This window comes from Paroedura picta, chromosome 7 (assembly GCF_049243985.1).
Source record: "Paroedura picta isolate Pp20150507F chromosome 7, Ppicta_v3.0, whole genome shotgun sequence".
Classification (NCBI taxonomy): domain Eukaryota; kingdom Metazoa; phylum Chordata; class Lepidosauria; order Squamata; family Gekkonidae; genus Paroedura; species Paroedura picta.
The window spans coordinates 96,766,273-96,790,906 of record NC_135375.1 but is presented as its reverse complement, the minus strand read 5'-3'; the positions used below and the strand labels follow the sequence as shown (position 1 = coordinate 96,790,906).

At 48.7% G+C, this 24,634-nt stretch overlaps 1 protein-coding gene and 1 long non-coding RNA gene across 4 annotated transcripts in view; one reads left to right on the top strand and one right to left on the bottom strand.

Moving 5' to 3' along the window:
• The first annotated feature begins 458 nt into the window (after positions 1-458).
• On the top strand, positions 459-17,490 carry LOC143841361 (uncharacterized). Its single transcript, XR_013232676.1, has 3 exons — positions 459-708; positions 16,769-16,889; positions 17,185-17,490. It is a non-coding gene; the product is annotated as an uncharacterized LOC143841361 (long non-coding RNA).
• Positions 7,600-24,634, bottom strand: part of FBXO10 (F-box protein 10) — a 37,017-nt gene continuing 19,982 nt past the window's right edge. For all 3 annotated transcript variants that reach the window (XM_077345549.1, XM_077345550.1, XM_077345548.1), the window contains 6 exons: positions 17,152-17,222; positions 15,277-15,429; positions 13,573-13,848; positions 11,659-11,969; positions 9,522-9,703; positions 7,600-8,341 (listed from right to left, as the gene is read on the bottom strand). In XM_077345549.1, coding sequence (XP_077201664.1) covers positions 8,164-8,341; positions 9,522-9,703; positions 11,659-11,969; positions 13,573-13,848; positions 15,277-15,429; positions 17,152-17,222 — 1,171 coding nt within the window. In that variant the 3' untranslated portion in view covers positions 7,600-8,163. The remainder of the gene's footprint in view (positions 8,342-9,521; positions 9,704-11,658; positions 11,970-13,572; positions 13,849-15,276; positions 15,430-17,151; positions 17,223-24,634) is intronic.

Sequence of the window (24,634 nt, the reverse complement as noted above, 5' to 3'; positions counted from 1 at the left end):
CTTAGGACTGTTCTCACTGAGCAGTCCTGTCAGAGCTCTCTCCTACCTCACAGGGCGTCTGTTGTGAGGAGAGCAAGGGCAGGCAATCGTAAGCCGTTTTGAGACTTCTAGTAGAAAAAAGCAGCATATAAAAACTCTTCTTCTATATTATCTGGCTTCTTTCTATCTCTAATTCTTTTGTATCATTTCTGCCAAGCAGGACCCACTACTGGGAGAAAATGGAGAGGAAGCCCATGGTTTTTAATCCATTACAAATGGAGCAACCGATACCTTTTATACTTGGCTGAGGCCTTGCCGTGCATCTTTCTCACAAAATGAGAGGCGGACCTCATGCACAGAACTGCCCTTCCCTTTCAGTGGGGAAGATCCCCTCCCCTTTCTGAATTTGCTATAGTCTGATTACCTGCGCCTTTGGTGTTACTAAACAGCTGTTTTGGCGTGGTCTGAAATGTGAGATAGAAACCACCTGTTTGATGTCACAGAGGGGAGATGATGGCACAATGAAGCTGATTGTGATGGCAGTGGTCACATGGGTGATCCCAGCCAATGGGGATTGTCTCTCACCCCTGCCCTGAACTCAGTGAATGATTTTGCCTCCTTCATCAGCAGTCCTTGAGGGGAGGATGAAGCTTGTCTGCCCTGCTCCAAGTGTTTGTGGAAAGGATGTGTTCCATCTCTTTCAGTTCAACCTAAATGAGTGGAATTCAGGTGGGTAGCCATGTTGGTCTGAAGCAGCAGAACAAAATTTGAGTCCAGTGCTACCTTTAAGACCAACAAAGTTTTATTCAAGGTTTGAGCTTTCATGGGCACGCACCCTTCCTCAGATACAATGGATTTCCCGAACTATTAAGAGAGGAGGTGGTGGGTTAGTTGCCAGTTGAGTCAAGATGTATAAGTAACTGGACGATTACAGCTGAGATTATTAAGATGGGTGTTAAGCTCTATGAATGGCAGTAAATTAGCATATACATGCAAGAGTCAACAGAAAATGAAGTTTCAATCCAGTGGCGCTTCCAAAACCCAAGCTGGGTTTGATTCCACACTCCCCCACATGCAGCCAGCTGGGGCTTTCTCATCCTCACAGGAAAGGGAAGGCGAATCTAAGCCACTTTGAGACTCCTTCAGGTAAAGAAAAGCGGCATATAAGAACCAACTCTTCTTCATAGGTGTCACTGGACTCAAAACTTTGTTCTTGAAGAGTGAGTTAGCATGTTTTTCAATCTCCTGTCCCTACTAATGTATAGCCTTCCACTGTGCATTTCTCTCTGGACATCTGTCCTGCTGTTCAATGGGACATCATCATTTAATAGCTGCTTTCACAGGGCTTGTTTTTGACTGCAGAATATTGCTATTTCCTAGACAGTGCGGGAAGGCAGGTCCGTGTCTCCCGCCCCCTTCCAATTTAAAATTGTTGCCAGCCCTTCACGCTGAAGGCAAGCCATCCTTCGATTGGTGCGTTCTCTTTATTCCTTCCTGGTCCTTTCCATGTTGACTTCTGCCAGCAAAGGATGTGCTCATACCTGCACAGCATCTCAAGGGGCTGCTAGAGATGGATAAACCAAGGCGTGGCTGGTGTCGCCAATTATCCTGTGCAGGAGGGTGGCTGGGGGCCAGGGTGGTTGAAGGATACACCAAGCCCAATCTTCTGTTTCTAGCAGAACCTCTGAGCCACCAGAGCCTGGTTTGTTTCTGAGATGCCTAGAAGTAGCAGAAGGGGGGAGAGAATAAGCTCTAGGTAGGTTCTCGCAGGGGAGGCTTACATGCGGCTTCCTCTAAGGCCTGTGAAAACAGGAAAACTGAGTGTGGGTGCAGCGCCTGCTCTGAGAAACCAATTCTCAAACGCAAACTCTCGCTGGAACTTGAAACCTGAAACCTTGTCTGGTAATTTATCGGCACTCAGAGGTGGATTAATTAAAGCTTATCTTTTCCTCCCTTTTGCTAGCTCAGGGACTTGGTAGTTCCTGTTGCTTTTTTTTGGGAACCATTTGCAGAGGGGGAGAAGGACATGGATCTTGGCTCCGTTGACTTCAGAGAACAGCGCTGCAGTGATAAAAATGCTGTGTGCAAATTTTCGCACTCCTCCTCCCACCACCTTCGTTCTCCTGTCGCAGGCTTGCATAACACGCCCGTGTCACATTCTGTGCAAGGAGCAGCTCTTCTAGGGGTGTAACATTAAGCGCATCGAGTCCCGGAGCACTACGGCAAAATGTGAGTCTTGCCGATTTCATAATCTGCCCATACCTGAGCACCAGTTGAACACCAATTGGACTCTATTTTTGTTGTGCTACTTCAGACGAACATGGCCACCCCCTTGAATCGATATTGTAATAATTCTTTAAAGACAGAGTGTTGAAAGAGCTCCCTCCCCAAAATATAGGCCATGATGATGTCACAGTCTGCTCTGACAGGCATCTTTTGTGAAATCCATGTAGATGCCACACTTAATTTTGTTGACTGTGTATGTGTTTGTGTAAAAGGGTGTGTCTCAGTGCTGTCCACAATGGACTTAGGCGACCTCATTAAAGTTTTCAATGCCAGAGGTTCAGAGGAGGTTTGCCATTGCCTGCCTCTGCGTCACACCCCTGGTGTTCCTTGTAGGTCTCCCACTTGCATACTAGTCAGGGCTGACCCTGTTTTACTTCCCAAATCAGACAAAATCAGTCCTGCCAGCTCAGGGTGGTGTTACAGTACAGCAGTGCATTCTCTGGGGCAGTGGTCCCCAACCTCTGTCCGGGGACCGGGACCAGTTCGCAGATCAGTCGGGCTGCGGCTCCTCCTGGTCCTCCTTCCCGGCTGCTGCCTCGGGGGCTGCTCTGCCACTCTGCCACTGGCTCACCTTTGGTGCTCTCCAGCGGCCGCCACGTCTGGGGCTCCCCCTCAGCGTGGCACAGTGCAGCTGCTGCTGGCAGGGCCCCCAGCGGGCAGCAGGAAGTTAGAGGCACTGGCGGGAAAGCGAGTGGAGCAGGGGCTCAGGGGGCACCGTCAACGTCCCTCGGCAAAAGACTACCCCCCCCCAGGCCTCAGTAAAATTGTCAAGCATTGACCGGTCCCCGGTGATAAAAAGGTTGGGGACCACTGCTCTGGGGGAAAGCTTTGAGATGACATCTGCTCATTGTAGGCACATAGGCATCTTCTGGGCCCCAACTCCCTTGCGAGTATTTTACCTGTGCTGGCTACCTGGCCTGCCCAACACCACTAAGGAAAGCTGCCCAAGTGACATGAGGCAAGTTAAGCTCCTTACGGCACACTGCCCAGCCACACGTGCTGCCCAGTGCCCCTGACAAAAGGGTTTGAAGGCAGCTGTGAGCAGGGGAGATGGGACAGCAGGGTACATGGATGAGCGGAGAAGGGGAGGTGTAAGTGGGAGGTCCTGGTGGTGGATGGGTGGAACTGAGCATTCTGGGTTCAGGGCCCCTCCAAAAATGCAACTGGCCCAGCTCATGGCTCCTCCAGCTCCCTGGCTACCACGATTGCTGCTGTCACCTGTGGCTAGGGGAAAGGGATTGAGAAGTCTTGTACATTTGATCAGCCTGTTTGAACTGGGGGAGAATAAGGCAAGATGTAAAACTAGAGGAAGCCCCCTGGCTGCCCCCTCCCTGACAAGGCCCAGGCTTCCCCGCTGGCCTGCTCAGAGGGCCCCAGGGAAGGCAGCCTCAGCCCCCTCCCCGGCAGCGAGGCCAGTGGCCAGGCTGACCACCTACTCACGGTGGTCAGTCCAGCTGCTGGCCCTGAGTGCTGGCTTGTGGTGGTGAGGGGCCAATCGGAAGGCGCTTCGCTGCTGTCCATCCAGGTGAAGGGGCAATCGGAAGGTGCTTTGCGCCTTTCGATTGACCCCTCACCCAGACTGGCCCCGCCCACTCTCCGCCCACTTACCTCTTAGCAAATTATGAAGAGGAACAGATATAGCTGGTGGGTTGTTTCTTTCCCTCAATTGAACTTTGTGCATAAAACGTTTAATCTGCATATTTATTCTCAATTGTCCGTGTATGCAAACATGGAGAGGCGGTCATTGTCACAAAAATCTTGACATTGATCTGGTTCGCATTTTTTGAATTTAGATTAATGTGGATATATTATTAGCCTCTTTATACAGGGTGGATCTTTGTTGGAGATTCACTGTGTATTGTTATGGAGTTAGTGACTGGGGGGGATAAGGCAAAATGTAAAACTTGTGTGTTTAAAATAGTACTTTTATTTTGTAATATATGACAGGTATGGGTTTGTTTTTCCTTAACAAAACTTTGTGCCTAAATTGCTTATCATTTTCTTTAAAAATGGGAAAGGGAGTAATGCAGACAGCATCATAATACAATAGTTAAATATTTTCAGTTCTTTAAAAATATTAATTAGTGGCACATTAAAACCCATTTGCTTTTAAGATAGGATTACCTTGTTTTGAAAACCCAAAAGACAGCGTATTTCCTAACTATCTCAAACAAGGGATCACTATGACAAATCTCATTTTAAACACCCCCTACTCTTTAAGCTGTGATAATTGCTACTAACTAGGAATATTCTGAGCCCTCCAACCCCAAAAGGATATTTTCATTATTTTTTAATCAGTGCCCCAAAGAGGACAGACGAGAGAGAGAGACCAAATGAACTCTCTACTCCACACTTATTTTGTATACAGGCCCTCCACACACACACACAGGTTCAGAAGTCCTAGGCCACACCTGCATTTTTGAGAGGCCCTGGGCTACGTTAGAGTTGGGGGCAGCTCTGGGTTGGGGAATACCTGGAGATTTTGGGGGTGGAAACAAGAGTGGGTGGCGATTGGGATGGGGCAGGAGCTCAGTGGAGTATGCTGCTATGGAGACCCCCCTCCACAGCAGCCATTTTCTCCAGGGGGACTGATCTCTGTCACCTGGAGATGAGCTGTAAAACGGGGATCCCCACGTCCCCCCTGGGAGCTGGCATCCCTGCCCTGGACACACAGTGGTCAGCTCCCCAGCAGGTAAGTTTTGCTCCTGCCAGAGGTACATCCCCGACCTCAAACCCAGAGTGCAGAGCAAACGAGCAGCTCCAGAAGAGAGGGGAGGGAAGAACAAAACCCAAGACTACTGGTGGCAATATTTCGTTATTCCCCAAGGTGCTACTGGATTTGAATCCAGCAAGGCTGCTCTGACCAGGCAGAATAAAAGCAACCAGCAGGATGGAAAAGCACCTGGGCCTTTGAAAACCGGCTGCTTGTACAGCATGAACTGGCAGGCAACATCTGCAGTATCACCTGCTAAGGCCTGCAGGCCAAGACACGGGGCCAGTCAACACAGTGGCAACCCTGCCTGGGCGATCAGAGCACTGGCAATATGCCACAGGAAGGCTGAGAGAACCCTTAAATGTACTGGTAAATCAAACAAGCTGTGGTTGGTGAGTCAAGCAGGGGAAACCTCTCTGATAGAAGACAGAAACCCAACAGATTCTGCCAGAAGGCCGCGGCATCAATGATTTTGTTAATGGGACCAACTTCACTGGTTGCACCGTGGCAGGGTAGCTGAATGGTGGCTCTCCAGGAGTCCATGGACGACAATTCCCATGAGGCCCTGCCAGCATGGCCAATTCGCAGGGGCTCATGGGAGCTGTAGTCCACAGGCAACAGAAGCACCACCATTCAGCCACCCCATGTGCTACGGCCTCTGTAAAGAGGTCAGGCGCTCTGCAAGAAGGAGAAGCGAGAGGACCCCAAGGGTCAGGCCAAAGAGATGGCTACTATTCTGCCCCCACTCCATGACTCAAAGAAGGCAAAGGTAAAAGTCACGACTTTCCTTTTCTCTCTCTCTCTCTCCATTGACTTACCTGGACCCATTAGCACCATTATCTGGCATGTTCTCGCCGATTCAAGCCAGATCTTTTGAATGAGTTAATTAAAGGAAAGGGGGTTAAGAATGCTTTTAGCCGCAGGAGCATCAATAAGTGTAGGTTTTCTCTTGCAGGCAGCCACACTGAAGTAGCAACAAAGGCCCAGTGGGCAGCCTTATTCCCTTCTCTTATGACTATTTCTAGCTCTAAGCAGCTCCAATCGGAAATCGCTGCCAGCTCCGCAGGAATCTATTTTTTCCCCATTTGGCCTTTAGCACACCGTTTTCAAAGCCAGCAGCCCCGCACTGGATACCGGGGGCTGGGTTGTTCGCAGGCTGTTCTTTCGTTGATGAAGCTCTTTGTGACGTACAATTTTACATGCCAGCGATTCACAAAACTCCCCACAGGAGAGTCCGGAAAGATCCCAGGTGCCACAATTGCCTGACTAAATATTTCAACTCATCATCAAGTTCCGGTTTAGGCCTACTTAATATTTTCATAGAGGCTAACTAGCCCAGCGCCCTGACCTTGACAGTCCAGGCTAGGGGTAGTCAAACTGCGGCCCTCCAGATGTCCGTAGACTACAATTCCCATGAGCCCCTGCCAGCAAACTCTGCCAGCTGGGTGACCTTGGGCTGGCCACAATACTGATGAAGCTGTTCTGACCGAGCGGTAATATCAGGGCTCCCTCAGCCTCACCCACCTCACAGGGTGTCTGTTGTGGGGAGAAGAAAGGGAAGGCAATTGGAAGCCGCTTTGAGACTCCTTCTGGTAGAGAAAATCGGCATATAAGAACCAACTCCTCTTCTTCTTCTGTTCACCCTGAATATATTGCCCATTGGGTGCCCTTGAGTTCTAGTACTTTGGGAGGAGAAAAAGTTCTCTCTATTCACTTTCCCTACCCCCATGCCTGTTTTTAATAAACCTCTATCTTGTCTCCCCTTGGGTCCATGAAAAGATTCTGCTATGCACCCTCTTCTGAAGTCATTCCTTCGGATGGACTGAAGCTTCATACTACTGTGCTAGAATAAACCATCCTGTTTTGTTCTCTGCTGAGAAAGCAGTTCCTGTTTCTGTAGGTTGGGATGTCCATTTCCGAAAGGAAAGGAAGATGAATTCATTGCAACACAAGTCGTCTTCCCAGCCGCTACTGAGCAGGGCAGGTACATAGGGAGCAGTGGTCTCCAGTGGGTGCCTGCCTTATTCTTCAAGAAAGCCCCTCCTCCCTAAAGCGAAGAACCAGTTCTGATCTGGAGTCGGAGACGTTGCAGGAGAACACAGGAAGCCTCACCCGCCCGGCTGCTGTACAAGGAACACACCTTCAAGCACAGCTGCTCTGCTGAAGGAGGCTGCTTGGCTTGCAACTTCTCAGTAGTTTGTGACTGGCCCCAGCACCCCAAAGCAGTCCTTTGGCACCCGTCCCCCATCCCCCCCAAAAGTACCCATGAGGACTCCTTGTATGGAGCTAGACCCGAGGTAGTATCGGGACATGGTCTAAGACTTGGTATTCTGAAAATGGCTACAAAGGAATGCCTCAAACTATCCAAAGCAGCATGTCTTCAGCCACTGGCAGTCCCTGGTCAACAGCGGCAGATCCTTGGAGGGGGACATCGTCTATCACCTTTCTTGTGAATCTGTCTGTTTCCCACCTCCTCAGTGATTTTGCTTGGGGGGGGGGGTTGTATGGGGAAGAGAGGTACAGGAAAGGGATGGAAATAAGGCTGTGGTCGGGGAGGATGTATTCTTTTACCTATCAGAGTGCCTCAAGTGGGCCTCTTCTCTCTAGAAACCAAACGGAGAAACAGGACATATTTCCTTTATTGTAGAGAAAAAGCAGTGCTCTGGTGAAGTCGGAGCTTGGAGCCCAAACTCCTACATTCCTCAGAGAACAAACCTCGACGCCTAGAAACCAACACAAGTGAGGAGAAGGTATAGAAAAAGACCGAGGCAGGGACTGGCCGAGTGGTTGTTTGAGCCTGCCAAGTTTAGCTTGACCCTGCCCTTCCTCCATGGTTTCCTTCTTTCCTGTTTTATCCTCACAACAACTCTGGGAGGTAGGTTAGGCCACGAGTGCTGAATAGGTCACCCAACAAACTTCAGGGCAGGGTGAGGATTGAGATCCCCCCTCCCCTGCGGGGATGGGCTACGGCTGAAGGGACCAGAGGAAGGACGCTGCAGAAGACGGAGCAGAGACCACCGTCTGGGCAAAGCCGGGTGCTACGGCCACTTTCCCAGATCCAGTCCCTCATGTCGGCCGGTCATCCCGCTCGCAGCTAAAGAGCAACTGAGCATGACCGCCTGCTACGGAAGTGGCCCGAGGCTGGCCTCTGAGCTAAAGGAAAGCTGGAAAGAAATGTACGGACGTCACAGGATTGTGCAGAAGATGCTGCCGTTGCTGTGGCAACCCCTGTCCATCCGAGCGGCTATCCTGGCGGTCACGTTTGCGACTTTTTGACTGTTCCCGGAGATCGACACGCCTCGCGAGGATCCTTCGATGTGAGGGCGTGCCGGAGGGTTCTCCAGGGTCCAGGCGGCGTCGAACCTGGAAGGACAGAATCCAATTTTGTTGAGGCTCCAGTTCAAGAACAAATGACACAACATGCGTGCCGTAAAAAAACCAAGAGACCCCAGATCGCCTTGCGGCTGTTGTATGGGCAGAGAGCAAGCCTCCAGCTCAGCGGACATTGCTTTGCTCTTGCAAGCCAAAGGCCTGGAGAATGACCGGGCCTTGATAAAGTTCAAACTGAGCCCCGAGAGAGGTGGCAGCAGTACCCAATCAGACACGAACTCCCCCGATTAGGTGTTGGGACTGGGCCAGAAGACTGCATTGTCTGATATAAGAGGGTATAAAATCTAACAGGGCCTGAAAGACTCAGCTGTTCCACCAGACCAACGGTTGAGGCCTGTAGAGACAACACCATTGATTACTGGCCCGCCTGCACAAGTCAAAAAAACAACTACGCCATTTGGAAAATCTCAAATCATAATGCACTGTACCCTCATTCCTCCTACCAGAAAGAAGGCAGCAAATTTTTAAATTATCGATTAGCTCTGAAGAAAAGTTGGTTTCTCAGAGCAGCTTACAATTACCTTCCTTTCCCTTCCCCACAACAGACACCCTGTGAGGGAGGTGGAGCTGCTCTGTGAGAACAGCTCTATCAGGGCTGTGACAAGCTCAAGGTCGCTCAGCTGGTTGCATGTGGAGGAGCGGGGAATCAAACCTTGCTGGTCAGATTAGAAGCCACTGCTCTTAACCACGGCACCCAGCTGGCTCTAATGTGGGAATCAGACTGCTTTCCACGGTGAGTGCTACTTGATGGTTTTATTTCTGATATGTTGTATCAGGGCTCAGGGCGGCATTGACATTGAAAAGTAAATAAAATTAAATATCAGAAGGCGGCAATGGCAAACCACGTCTGCTACTCTCTTGCCCTGAAAACCCCATGAGGGGTGCTGTGACTGGCTGTCATTCAGTTCTTATATTTTTATAAATCCTAATACTTTCACTGATGGTCTCTGAGACCAATGAACCCTCTTTTTAGCAAGACACATTGCCTTCCTGGGGGTCCCTTCTCCAAGGCCTGACGCTCCAGACCTTTGGAGGCAACAATGTGCAGGCTGGGAACCAACTCCCTCCCCGAGCATCTCCAAGCAGCCTCCGAATCTCTCCGGCAGCCGTCTTCAGGCCCTGAAGTCAGCGTGGAAAGACCCGAGAGACTTACTTCTTTCTAAAGGCGATGAGCTTATTGTTCTGAACGATGCAGCCATCTCCGCTGGATGTCTGCTGCGAGATGGCCCTTCTGGACTTCCCTTGAAAAATTACGTTGTCTTGCACCACGCCTTTGGTCTGGTCGAGCATCTCGATCCCGTAACCCCGGAAGGAGTGGATTCTGTTTTTGATGACCTGGAAAGGGGAGAGGGGGAAGGAGGTCAAATACTGTCCCAGACTTGTGTGCTGGAGCCTGGAAGGCAACCTCGGTACCTTGGCAGGCCTGCTGCAATGGGGAGATGCCTCCTCTGTGGAACCAAAGCCTCTGGTGGGCAGTTGGCTAAGGGGATCTCACCAAGGATTTGAAGCAACAGTGACAGTGCCCATCTGAGAACGGGCTTGGTGGCTTCTCCATAGCCAGTACCTATCTCCATCTTGCATTCACCTGCCTGGGGTCATGGGGGTGGTAGGGGGCTGCCCCAGGGGTAGAAGGTCCCAGAATCTCTGGGGAATGGGAGTTGGTCCCATGACCAACTGTGGCTGTTGAAGCAGTGGGGCTTCCCCAGGGCAGCTTTCCCCTCACTTGCCTTGCTCCAATTCCCCTCAATGGCCATTTCTCCCTCCCCGTCACCAGAGAGCTGATGCACTGTTATATTAATTCCCTGACTCTACTTACGCACCCAGATGTCTCCTCAACAGGGACACGATGTGGCTTTCATAATTCTCCTCTCCTCCCTTCTATCCTCCCAACAGCACTGTTGTGTATACACAAAGAGTCAGAATATGAATAATTATGAGATATATAGATTCAAGTGGGTAGCTGTGCTGGTCTGAAGTAGCACAACAAAATCAGAGTCCAGTAGCACCTTTATATATAATTAATTAATTATACAAATAATTATTCTTAAAAAAAAATATGATCTACTAAAGGTCATAGTTAATACGTTACAGCTGACCTGCGTAGCTGATGAGGGGTGTTACATGGAATACGTAGCCAAGATGAAAACAAATATCATGTTAAAACCAACAAGTTATAATGTTCAAAATTTAGAACATTTGAAGTGAGAACTATTGTTAAGATTATGATGGGGGCGGATGTTAGGGAGAAGGCTTTTGCTTTCTTGTCCATTTGTTTTAGATACCCTGTCAAGTATGTTAAATTTTGAACACTATGATTTGTTATATATCATCCCGTTTCTCTTATATATCCCTTTTATATTTTTTTCCTTAAAATAAACAATATTTATTTTTTTAACCCAAATACACCAGTGGTGTGTGTGTTTGTGTCTCACAGCCCAATTCTTTGTCCAACAACAGATGAGCCCCCCAGTAGCCAATCTTGTTTCCTACCACAGGTGACAGATTCGCCAGGCCTCTGATGTAATGTGCCTTTTCCTGAGACCAGCCTAACAGCAACATCCTACTCTGAATTTCTCTCCTAGGCAGCACCTCCTCAGAGGACTGCTCAAAACTGTTTACTTGTTTCAAGGCTTCTCTTGAGGTAGGTGATGGATCTTTGCCAGATCTCTGGGGAGAAGCGGTAACACAACAAGTTGTCTTGGGGCTTCCTTTCGAAGCCACCCTTGAGGTGATATTATAATCCGAAATTTGCATTCGGGCTCATAACCCACAATTTAAAATTGACAACGAGCAAAATGGATTAGGAAGAATCCATTGTTCGTGCTGCCAAGATTTGGGACATCTTGAGCCCCCCCCCCCAGGGGGATACTTACCTTGATGGCGTGTGCAAATTGAGAAATCAGCCATATACCCCATGACCATTTTGGATGCTCCTTTCAAGGGGCTATTTGTCAGTTTGGGGGTCTTAGAAAACACCCAAACCTTGCCACATTCTGAAACTCAGTAGCCACTGTAATCTCCCCAATGGCCCTTCTCCAATGGACCATTAGTCAAGAAAATTGTTCTCTCCAACACGTTTGATCTGCTGACTTACAGAATCTGTAGAACAGTATAATAGAGTATGCAACTTACAGTCAGGCTTGAGTCCAGCTGTTCAGTAGGCCAACCACCATCTCTCGTGAGGATAAAATGAGACCACCCCATTTACAAAACCCTTGGGGGGTGGAGAAGGGCAGGATATACACAAGATAGATAAATGCATTCTCTTTAATTGTCAGAAGGACCTTTACCTTCATGTCAGCTGCCTGCAACAACCGGAGGCCACACCCCTTGTTTCCTAGGATATCGTTCTCGGTGACGACCCCGTCGCCCCTGGAAGCGACCCCATGGCTGTTGTTGTCGTAAATGCCGTTGCCACGAAGGTCTACCCTGCACTCCGTTTCCACCAGGACTCCGCCGAGGCTGTTGCAAGAAATGCTGTTGTTTGCTATTCGGGTGAGCTGGGAGCTCTGAGAGATAGAGACCCCGCAATCGCGGTTGGCATGGATGGCATTGCCTATGATGTTCAGGGCCTCGCTGCTCTTGACGTATAAACCAGCAGCTATGAAAGGAAGAGATAAGGGGAAAGCCACATTACCAATGATCTCCCTTAGCAAAACATGGGAGTCAATGTTCCATAACCTCCCTTAGCAAAACATGGAAGTCAAATGTGGCAGCCCATGAAACAAGATACTTTACGACTAGGGTTAGCACTTAGAACAGGTTGCTTAGATGGAGAGGGATCTCTGGGAGTTGTTGTTGTTGTTAGGTGCGAAGTCGTGTCTGACCCATCGCAACTCCATGGACAATGATCCTCCAGGCCTTCCTGTCCTCTACCATTCCCTGGAATCCATTTAAGTTCTCTGGAAGGAGGGCAGTATAAAAATCCACGAATGAAGTAATAAAATAGAAATGCAGGGGAGGCTTAACATTGCCTGCCTCTGGACTTCCCTGGTGGTCTCCAGTCCAAATACTGACCATGGCCATTCCTGCTTAGCTTCTAAGATCTGATGACCCTGGATTATCCAAGTCATGTTTCTGGTGTGCATTATCTGCTCTTACTGCCCTGTTTTCTACTTGAGAAATTCCATTTTCAGCATTGCTTGACATATCCCATCTATTTTTTTTGCAGTTTCTAACTTTTGTAATCCTAGTTTTACTGCATTGCTTTGTCGATCATGAATTTTTAAATAAATAGAGAAGGGATCGAGATTTTGGGAATCCCACCCACCCAGTTTCTGAATGCCTAGTGTAATGGCAAGGCAGGCTTCTTCAGCTTTCAATATCTGGCTCACTTTGAAACAGATCAAAAAGCAGTATTTATGTGTCTTAGGTGCAGTATATCCAGGAGATCGGAGGATTCTCTGGCAAGGGATGTTCAGAGGTGGTTTGCCATTTCCCAACTCTGTATCTTGACTTCTAGTGTTTCGTGGGGGAACTACCACCCAAAGCCTTGAAGGTCTCCAAATACTAGCCAGGGTTGGCCCTGCTTCACTTCTGAGATCTGATGGGATCGGGCTTGCCTGACCTATCCAGGTCAAGGCATCAAAAAGCAGTGACTCAAAATAGGCACATGCACAGACACAACAGTGAATACAGTCATGGCAGAAAAGAATCATAGAGTCGGAAGGGCCCATTGGATTAGAATGGGCTTAGATGAGTGGAACTCGCTTAGGACCCCATTGTTGGTGCAACAGCCATAGTGTTCAGCTCATTCTGCACATATTGGATAATTCACTTTCAATGCACTTTAGAAGTAGATCTTCCAGTTTTGCACAGGGAAATCCAGCTGCAAAAGCGCATTGAAAGGGCATTATCGAACGTGTGCAGAGTAAAACAGGAAAATCGAGAACCACAGATCATAGAAACAGAGTTCGAAGGGGCCATCCAGTCCAGTCCCCTGCTCAGTGCAGGATCAGCCTAAAGGATCTGTCCAGATGCTGCTTAAAGACTGCCAGTGAGGGGCAGCTCACCACCTCCTTAGGCAGCCCATTCCACTGCTGAACTACTCTATGAAATTATTTTTCCTGATATGTAGCTGGTACCGTTCTACACATAACAATATGGTTCTACACGCTTCTCGTTGCTCCGGAGATTCTACCAGATGCATGCAGGGCATTCCCGTGTAGCCTTTTCTCAGGCAATGCAATTCCTACAGAGCTCACCCCCGTTGTGACTGATGCTGTTGGACTCCACCAAGGCCACGCTGATGGGCCTCCGGGAAGTCAAGCATTCGTCCTCGCTCTCCAGCTCGTTCTCCCAGTTGGCGGCTTCCCCCTCGTCGTTGAAGTTCTCGTTCCCCCCTTGGTTGGCGAGATAGTCATTGGCGTCGTCCTTGCGGCAAAACACCGCAACCCCGTAGATGCTGTTGTGGCCGATCTGGTTGCTGGTGATGTGGGGGAGGCTAGAGGACATTATCCAGACCCCACAGCCCTTGTTCCCTACGGCAAGAGCAAAGGAGGTTTCACATGGGCTTGAATGAGGTAAGCGACTCAGGGGATTAGGGTCATGGACTTCATTAATTATTATCATTATAAGGGATTTATCAACCACCCCTCCCTGTAAAGGCACGGGGCGGTGCACAGCATGGTAAAATGGACATAAAACAGGTTCAATCAAATCATATATGATAAAAACATTTAAGACCGTCGTTCTAGTGTTTTGCTACTCTCCTGTTAACCTAGTAGAAGCAGGAGTAAAGTAGTAAGTTTATTACGGAATGACACCAGAGCAATAAAAATATAATACAAGATATACCTGTTCACACCAAAGTAGTACAGGAGAAGTAGGATACAACAAATACCTGGTATAACTTGCCATATAAGTTATACTTATTATTTTGATTATTTTAAGGGTTTTTTAAAAATTGTGGGCATTATATGTTGTTACCCGCCACGGGCCACTGTGTGGTAGTGGAGGGCTATAAATGGAATTCATAAATAATAATAAATAGAACAATAATACAAAGGGAAAATAAATTGTTTAAAATTGATCAATGGTTTCATGTAGGAAGGCAAGTTAAAACAGAAACTTAAATTTGGAAAATATTTCCAGCCTGTGTCGATGGCCAATTATATTGGTACTAGCTGAAAAGCCTGTTGTACTGGAAAATACAACGGGTGCTAGCCTCCCCCTCCCCAGCTCTAGGCAGGCCAAACGAGGCCTGGAGAGGCCACAACAGGCCTTTTCGAGGTGGGTGTGGATGTGTGCTGGTGGGGACTCCATGCCTCCCACTCCGCCCATGCCTCCCCCCGCCACCGGGAAGGCCCACTGAAGCCTGGTAAGGCCGCAAGCCAGGGCTGCTAGGGGCAAGGCCGAGCACTGGCAGAGGGTCCCTCCCTCTTCCCCCCCCAAGGCCTGCACTCCCAGACATCCACCCTCCCTCCCAGCTCCCGCTGTCTTACTGCAGGCTGACATTTCTTCCAGTTGAAAGAAGTTGGTGGGGGATGCAGCCAGGGGCAGAACATCCTTCCTGAGTGGCCATTCATTGGACGGATAGCCATCAGGGACAGCTGGGACAGCCTACCTGATTGGTGGTAAGGCAATGAGTCCTGACTCCCCCCCCCTTCTGGCTGCAACCCAGTTGATACCCCACTTCTCCACATGCAGCCTTCTGGGAGACCTTGGGCCAGTCACAGTCCTGATAGAGCTGTTCTCACAGAGCAGTCTCTCTCAGCCTCACCTACCTCACAGGGTGTCTGTTGTGGGGAGAGGGGGGGTAGGCAATTGTAAGCCACTTTGAGACTCTCTCATGTTGTAAAAAAGTGGGGTACAAAAAAAAACAGCTCTTCTCTTCTTCTGTGTCACCACACTACAGAAGAGACAGGAAAAGAAGGAAATGGAGTGAAGAAGAAAATCCATCTGGTTACCATAAATGGTGTTTCCTTCAATAAGCCCTTTCCCGCGCTCTCCGACCACCACACCATCCGAATATCCACAGCAGATCAAGTTGCTCCTGAGGACTGGGTCACCTCCCCGGCGGATATCGGCACCTCCCCACTGGTTCTCTCGGATGACGTTTTCTAAAGCGAAGGGAAAAAAGCAAAAGAGCTAGTACAACTGAGCCTTCGGGGAGGGCGGTATATAAATCTAAATAAATAAATAAACATGGTAAAGAGGCCAATTGGATAGGAAATTCAGGGGGTCCAGCATCTTAGGCAAGAACTCTGAGTAGCTTAAGGGTGTCTCTCAGAGTCAGCAGCTCTCCCTCCCCCTGGATATTCAGGAATACAAATATGTATCTACTTTGATAACTCAGGGTAGCCCTATCTAAGATCCTGGAAGCTAAGCAGGAGACCCTTTGGCTAGGAGGCCTCCAAGGAAAACGGGAGTTGTAATGTAGAGCCAGCAACTGCAAACCCTCTCTGGATGATTTCTGCCTTGAGAATCCCACAGGGTGGCCATAAATCAACTGCTGCTTTCTGCCACCACTTTAGAAGATTCTTGCCAAAGGTTACCAAGAACAGAATTACTCTGGATCACTCGTAAACTACTTTTGCTGGGTAATTATTATTCCTGGAAGTTGACAGGATTCAAATGCTGTTGACTGGGAACAGCTTGTTAGATTGGAAATGACTTGTCAGCTGCACGCCATCCCAGCTGAATTGGGGTGGGGGAAACAGGAGGGTCTCCTTTCTGTCTGCAGGTATACGGGCAGGGCTTGGCCAGAGGCGTGAGCTCTTGGATGGCGGCCAAAGGGCTCTTGGCCTGGGCCTTCAAAGGAGCCGGCCACTGTTTCCCCGCACCAGGACTGGAATGTTCCTGGTTGTTTTCTTTGCTTGTTGGTTCGTTTAATTTGTGACCGTAAGAGCAGGCCCTTGAGGCCTGAGCAACATCAGGAACCTTGAAACAGTCTGACTGGAAGACGTCAGCTGGGTTGTCAAGACACAGTGTGTGTGGGGAGGGGGGGGGATGTGCCTGGGCAAGCCCCACATTTAAAACCCACACATGGCTGGGAGAGCAGAGAAACAGCTGGCAAACAGTGAAAGAGAAGGAGGAGAAAAGGCTGGGGTTTCTTTTTTTCTTTTTTTTTTGGTATCCTGCTTTTTACTACCCGAAGGCATCTCAAAGCTGCTTACAATTGCCCTCCCTTCCTCTTGCTGCAACAGACACCCTGTGAGGTAGATGAGAGCTCTGAGAGAACTGTGACTGACCCAAGGTCACCCGCTTGGCCTCATGTGTCGCAAAGGGGTTTAGAATTGCCTTCCATTCCTTTCCCCACATCAGATGCAGGTGAGAGCTCCAAGAGAACTGACTGGTCCAAGGCCACCCAGCTGGCTGCACGTGGCAGAACGGAGAATCAAACCAGTTCTCCAGACTAAAGGCTGCTGTTCTTAACCAAGACACCAATCTGTCTCTTAGCTGCAGGCTACGGGACTGGAGGCAGCTACAGCAGGAAAAGCCTTAGGAATGGCACGAGAAGATGGTGAAGTGGCTGAAGGCACAGGCAGCTCTGAGGACTGAGGCCTAAGAGGCAGCATAGGTGAGAAGGCCTGGGAGGGGAGCGCAGTGGGAAGGCCGAGGAGGACATCCTTGGGAATGGAGCCCAGGCTTAAAGGGCCAGCTCCTGGTCAGAGGCCACAGTATGTTTCTTTAAAAAAAAAAAAATTGAAAGACACTTCGGACACCTTTGGGGAGAAAAGCAGGCTATAAATCAATAAAAAAAGGAAATAAAAAGCTAGTCAAATATCAAAAGACAACTTGGGGTGACTCATTATTAGACTGATTACAGCCCCTTTGCATACCTGTTATTTGGCCTCTCCCGTTCTCATTCACAGCAATGCCCGCAGCAAGTCCCTGGAAGATGTGGTTCCCACTGGCGCAGGAAGCAGAAAAGCAAAAGCAGTCAGTAGTTTAGCAGACAATCCATGCCTTTGCTCCCCACAGACACTCTGTCTATGTCATCGACTGGCTCTGTCGAGGGATTTTGTTGCTGTGGCATAAACACAGCGTCCGAAAACAAAGCTCTCGCTTTTTGAAAAGGCTTGTCTCTGACACTGCATGCATTTCTTTGTTTATTATATTTCTATAATTTGCCAGCTTGTGGCGGTTCACAGCATATCATAAAAACAATATCCCAACAATAAAACCTTAGTTAAAAGTTCCCCTAAAGCAGGGGTAGTCAACCTGTGGTCCTCCAGATGTTCATGGACTACAATTCCCATGAGCCCCTGCCAGCAAATGCTGGCAGGGGCTCATGGGAATTGTAGTCCATGAACATCTGGAGGACCACAGGTTGACTACCCCTGCCCTAAAGGACTAACAATATTTCTAACAATAATAATAATAATAACGATAAAATGGCGGTACATTATGCTTACTTAGGAATGAGCCCTGAGGAAGCAGGAAGCAGGGCTCATTCCCACGGACAGATTTACCAGATGATTCTCTTCGGGAGCACCAATAAAAATGTGGAAACGCACCATGTCATCAAGGAGATCCCCAACACTGGGCACATTGAAGGAAGTGCAGGATCTTTATATAGAGAAATTTATATAAAGGAGTCCCTGAAATGTTCTTCAGGCCTTGAGGAGCCCTGGAACTGGGTGAAGAAGTGTGGCTGAGTTCATTAAGGCAGGATATGGGGGGATGGCCCTGGGGAGCTCTCACAAAGCCCCAGGACTCCAGAGAGCCCTGTTTGAGAATCCCTGTCCTAGATGATGTGAACTGAGCCCATCTTCCCCATTTTTCCTGGCCCATTGAAGAAGCTACTGCCTTTGACCATTTAGGCACTGGAAGTTTCATGCCAGGCTGCAGGCTGGAGTTTTAGTCGTGGCAGGTTGCCCCACCTCTTCCTGCACCCACATGGGGGAGCATTTGGCCTGGTGCACCTCATCCGCCCCTGAATTGTGCTTCTGGGGCAGTGAAGTTCCCAGTGCATAAACAGTCTAACAGAGGTATCCTCATTCTACTAGTGCTGATAGTTACTGGGCCTTCCCCTAGCCAGAGTTAGAACGGGGCCTGTCGCCAGCACTAGAAGAAAGAGAACCTTCTTCCCCCCCAACAACAACAATGAACTCTAGAACAATTCTTGAGTCAATAAACTGTTATGCCAGTTTCTCTCATGACCTAACTGGGCAACAGCACAAAATGGCTGCTCCAGGAGGCAGCTAACATTGGTCCCAAACCAACCCTGGCCTGGTGGAACACTCTGCCCAATGAAATCAGGGCCCTGCGAGACCTTAAACAGTTCTGCTGGGCCTGTAAGACGGAGCCGAGGCCCTGAAATAACACCCGAATTTGATGGCCTCCCTGTCCCAATCCCCTTAGTTTGAATTCCAACTAAGGGCTTATAATATATGCTCCCCCTTCTCTCCTAAGAACAAGGAGGCCTCAGGCAAATAGGTTTTTAACTTTTAGGATTAAAGATTTTATAAATGGCTCTTTCTTTTTCTTTTTATTTTGATTATGCCAATAAAGGTGTGAAAAAAAGGTTATTTCCATATTTAAATCATACTTGTTTTAACTGACGTAATCCACCCTGAGCCTTTGGGGAAGGGTGGACTATAAATATAATAATAAATACATTTTTAAAAATCCTCCTGTGATGGGAACAGTTATGTCCCAGCAGACACAAAGGTGATGTTTCCTGAGATCTTGCGAAGGACTTCCTGATCCAATGACCTTTGCTTAGCTTTGAGAAAGAAACCAACAGGCACCAGGGATCACGTCCCTCAGCAGACGCCATTTTGGGGGATCCTTAGTCCAAATAATGCAGCCTGCTATTCTGAAGGGTGTTCCTGCTGGGTTTTTCTGTTTGTTTTGGGTTTTTTTTTTAAGCTTAGGGCTTCCATAATGAAAAAAGATCAGTGTTAGCAGATAAGTTTCTCACAGACTTTCTACAAACTACCAGTCTACCAACATAGTTGTAGATGAATTGCCGGGATGCACATTTTTTTCACCCTGGGAAGCTCAAAATGGCATCCTATAACGTATCCCAGAATCCTCTGGAGCTCTCTTTCTCTAGCAAGTAAGTACTGTTCAGAAAATGTTCCTTGAAGGAGGGAACGTTTTAAAGACCCTGTGCTGTGACAAGCAATTCTGATTGTTGAGAGGAAAACGGCTGCAGTGCCTCATGAGAACAAATCGTTCAGTGCAGTGACAACAAAAGAGCAAAATGTAACAACAGGGAAAGAGACAGTGAAAACAGTGCATGCTAAGCAGAAAGGACATTTGGGGGATGTTGGTGCAACTTCTCAGCTGTGTGGGAGCATGAAATGTTTGAAATAAACAGAGAGAAATCTGCTGTAACACAAACCCACCGAAACACACAAATCATAGAATCATAGAATCATGAAGTTGGAAGGGGCCATACAGGCCATCTAGTCCAACCCCCTGCTCAACGCATGATCAGCCCTAAGCATCCTAAAGCATCCAAGAAAAGTGTGTATCCAGCCTTTTCTTGAAGACTGCCAGTGAGGGGGAGCTCACCACCTCCTTAGGCAGCCTATTCCACTGTTGAACTACTCTGACTGTGAATTTTTTTCCTGATATCTAGCCTATATCGTTGTACTTGTAGTTTAAACCCATTACTGCGTGTCCTCTCCTCTGCAGCCAACGGAAACAGCCTCCTGCCCTCCTCCAAGTGACAACCTTTCAAATAGTTAAAGAGGGCTATCATGTCCCCTCTCAACCTCCTTTCCTCCAGGCTGAACATTCCCAAGTCCCTCAACCTATCTTCTTAGGGCTTGGTCCCTTGGCCCCAGATCATCTTCGTCGCTCTCCTCTGTACCCTTTCAATTTTATCTACGTCCTTTCTTGAAGTGAGGCCTCCAGAACTGCACACAGTATTCCAAGTGTGGTCTGACCAGTGCCGTATACAATGGGACTATGACATCTCGTGATTTTGATGTGATGCCCCTGTTGATACAGCCCCAAATGGCATTCGCCTTTTTTACTGCTGCATCACACTGCCTGCTCATGTTTAGCTTACAATGCAGAACCATTGGCACCAATCCACGATGGCTGTCCCGATACTATGGTATAGCAGATAGCATGTTGGGCTTGGACAGGGGAGACCAGTTTGAATTGCTGCTCAGCTAGGAAGTTAGTTGGGTGACTTTGGGCCAGTTGCTGTTGCTTAGCCTGGCCACCTTCCTACAGATGTCATCAGGATATAATGGGAGTAGCCCTATGTATGTATCCCACCCACAGAATGGGAATAGATCATCCCGTGCAGCAGAAGGATAGGATGCAAAAGAGTAAGGCAGGAATGAGGCAACAAAGTGCTGAGGTGGTAGAACGGACTGACTTATCTCACCCTGCAGGTGAGGGATGTCATTTTAAAAAGACCCTTTAATAACTCCTTGTAAATGGAAAACCAGCACAGTATGCAGAGGGCTCAACTTTGAACCACTCTCTGTGATGCACTGGATTTTTTTTAATGTCCTGGGAAGTTTCACGTGTGGTATCTCTAGGGCTGCCAGTCTCCCTGCCAGACCTGGAGATCTCCCAGAATTACAACTGATCTCTAGTCGATAGAGATAAGTTGCTTTCAAAAAAATGGAGGCTTGGGAGGGTGAATTTCATGACATTATATCCTGTTAAGGTCCAACCCTTCCCTCCCTCAAACCCTTTGCCTACCTGAAGGAGTTTCAAATGGTTTACAAACACTTTTCCCTTCTTCTCCCCACAACAGACACCCTGAGAGCTGAGAGAGCTCTAAGAAACTTGTTCTGCAAGAACAGCTCTGAGAATACTGTGACTAACCTAAGGTCACCCAGCAGGCTGCATGGGGAGGAGTGGGGAATCAAACCCAGATCTCCGAATTACAGTCCGCTGCTCTTTAACACTACCCCACACTGGCTCTCCCGGAGCTTCCCTCCCACCACCACTTGGTGAGCAAGCCAAATCAGCTTTCAGATCACCTTCACAACATATCCCCAGGGCTGGACCGAGATATTTTCTCCCTCTGGGCTAGAAACTCTAATGGAAAAAAATAACCTGAACTGATTGCTTACTGCTGCTTGGCCGTTCTCAAAAGCCACTGTTTGGGGTGGTCATCTCACTTTGCCTTGTGTTCTGGCCGGCCTTACAAATGCCCTTTTAAGCCCTGAACATTCTTTAAGCCATAAATGCATATTTAAGTCTTATCATTCTTTAACTCACAGACTCTCCGCACAGAGAAAGGTATGGTCTCGGCTTTGAAGGAGATGAGCAACACCCTAATTCCTGCTCCCTCTATGTGTGTGAGCATTTGAGACAGAGAAGAGGGTACAGCCTTCATGGCAAATGATCCTTTTCAAACAGAAAGAAAGAGAGCTGTGTACTTCTCAACAACGTCAACAGTTTTCTGTGATTGCATGTTTTGGACCAAGAGCTTCATTATGCTGGAGAAACTGTTGTAACTTGTAAGATCTGCAGTGTGCATAACTAAACAGAATATGAATAGCGTCCTGCAGGGGGCATCCAAGGAGAAGGGTATTTAGCATAGTTAGATCAGGAATTTCCAAATACTTTTCAAATTATCTCCTCCAGTGTCCTGGTTGGCTCAATGGGAATCTTTCTGCTCCTTTGAGCACACTTCCTCCATGCTTGCCTCCACAATAGAGCAGAATGACTGCAGGCAACAGTTAGAACAGTTAGTCAGGACTCTCTCCTCGCCTCTTTCTGTACATTGATGTTTCTCTTTTTCGAATAAAACTCTTTGTGTTCCTTTTAAGCAGCCTGGCGCTCTGCCCCTTCACATATTTACTCTGCCAATGGAAACTACCATGCCAACTAATTGACAGAACCAGGTGAGAATTCTCTTTCAGACACATAGGGTCTACTTGGGGAATACCTGGGGTAGTTCTAATAACACTTCCCCAACCCCCCAAAAGCTACACTAAACCATCGACACAAATTGCCACTTGTTTTACCCGATGACAAGCCATCTCAGTGATGATAGGTTCAGGTGGGTGTTTTGACTGGGCTGCTGTCATTCACTGTGCTAGGAAGAGAAATTTAGATTTCGAGCCGAGTCACTTGCTCTTTTGAGCGTTCGCTTCCTCCAAACTCATGATTAGAACCGAGCTGCCAATTCAGAAATTGCTGCTCGTCTGACGGGCCCCCTTCCCTACTGCTTTGGGGAAAAGAGGTCTTTCTTGACCCTGGTGGTTTGCAGATTAATAAAATCAGCTTTGCTATTGTCGGAGCAATTACGCTGGAACAAGCAGCCCTCTAATGGGTACTTAGGCAGGGCAAGTGTCTGAGATGTGTTTCTTTTGGCCAGAAACGCATATGATTGCTTTCATTGGAATACTCCTCTCCAAACAAGCTTGCCAGGCAACTAATTAAAAACAGGAAGCACAAACTAGGGGGAGGTACCTTGGCAACTGCATGCAGCTCGTGAACCAGAATGTGTCAGCCACCCACCAGTTAGCACACAGTGATAATCTGGCATTCTTGTTTTTAACGAGAGTTGCTCTGCTGCGAACCTCTTAAGCCAATGATGAGTGCCTTGCAAGGAGGGTGCAAGCATGCCCTGAAAAGTTAAGCGGCCCTGCAGGAAACATTCACCCCTTGGTGCCCACCAGAGTGCAGAGGTCCCAGTACTACACTGAAACTGCCTCTTCCCACCCATAGAAGGAAAGAGATATTATTCCTAGGGTAGGAGTAAGGATCATAGAATCATAGAATCATAGAGTTAGAAGGGACCTCATGGGTCATCTAGTCCAGGGGTCCTCAACCCCCAGTCCGCGGGCCGGTACCGGGCCGCGAAGGCCATGGTACCGAGCCACCAGCAGCCGCGCCTGCCTCCCCCCCCCGCAGCGAGAGGGGGGGAAGAGGCAGGCACGGCCGCCGGCACGCCAACGACACAAACGCGCACGCGTGGAGCTGCCGCGCATGCATGTTTGCGCCCCCTGCTGGTGAAAACGCTCAGCGCATGTGTGTTAGCGCCACCTAGTGGCGAAAACGCGCATGCGCTGGCAACTACGCTGGCGCGTTTATGTGCAGCTGCGGGCCGCCGGCTCTCTCCCACCCTCGGAGGTGGTCCCTGACTACAAGAAGGTTGGGGACCGCTAATCTAGTCCAACCCCCTATACTATGCAGCAGCGGTCCGCAAGCTTTTGCTTGCTGCGGACCGCTGCGTCATATTGGAAGGAGAGGGTGGCCCGGGGGCCCACGCACGCGCGGCAGCCCCAGCACAAACGCGTGTGCGCGGCAGTCCACACATGCACGTTTGCGCCGCCGCCGCCATGCCGGCGGCCACGGCTCTCCCTTCCGGCCCCTCCGGGCCACGAGCAAATCGGCCGCTAAAGCTTTGGCGGCCGATTTGCTCGTGGCCTGGCGAGCTTCTCACTTCGGGGGGGGGGAGGGAAGAAGGAGCCGCGGCCCGGCGCCGAGGCCTTTGCGGCCCGGCACCGGGCCGCGGCCCGCGGGTTGGGGACCACTGCTATGCAGGACACTCACATCCCAGGATGCCCCTGGGCCCATTCTGCACACGTGATGTATCGGACCAACCCTGGGCCTGTTTGATTGTATGTTATGCTGAATGTTATTTCTCCGTTATTGTTATTACTACTACTTTTAATTCATTATAATCAGTGAGATTGATATATTGTTCCGTTATATTCTATGTGAACTGCCCTGAGCCTTACGGGAGGGTGATATACAAATGCAATAAGTAAACAAACAAAAAAATAGGAGTGGTGGTGTCTAATCTGGCAAGCCAGGTTTGATTCCCCACTCCCACCACCTGCAGCTGGGTGACCTTGGGCTCGCCACAGCATTGATAAAGCTGTTGTGACCGAGCAGAAATATCAGGGCTCTCTCAGCCTCACCCACCTCACAGGTTGCCTGTTGTGGGGAAAGGGAAGGTGATTGGAAGCCGCTTTGAGACTCCTTCGGGTAGAGAAAAGTGGCATATAAGAACCAACTCCTCCCTTTCTTCTTCTATTTTTATTTATTTGTCTGATTTTTAGGCCTCCCTTTCTGAAAATGGTCTTGGGGCGGCTAATGTTAGTCAAACCATATAAAAATATTAGTAAAATCATTTAAAAACCAATTATTTACAGCCCGCCCTTCTCACTGAGACTTGAAATGGATTAGAAAACATAAAATAATACCATCAGGCCCTATAAGACCATCAAAAAAGAAAGGGGCAGAATTACAGGATTAGAAACCAATGCGAGTGACAGACTGGCAGTGGTATAACAACGAAGAATGCAAAGACCAGGAAAGAGGCAATGCAATAAAGCAAGATGACATCGATAACAATCGCTGAAGTGGATAACAACCCGACAA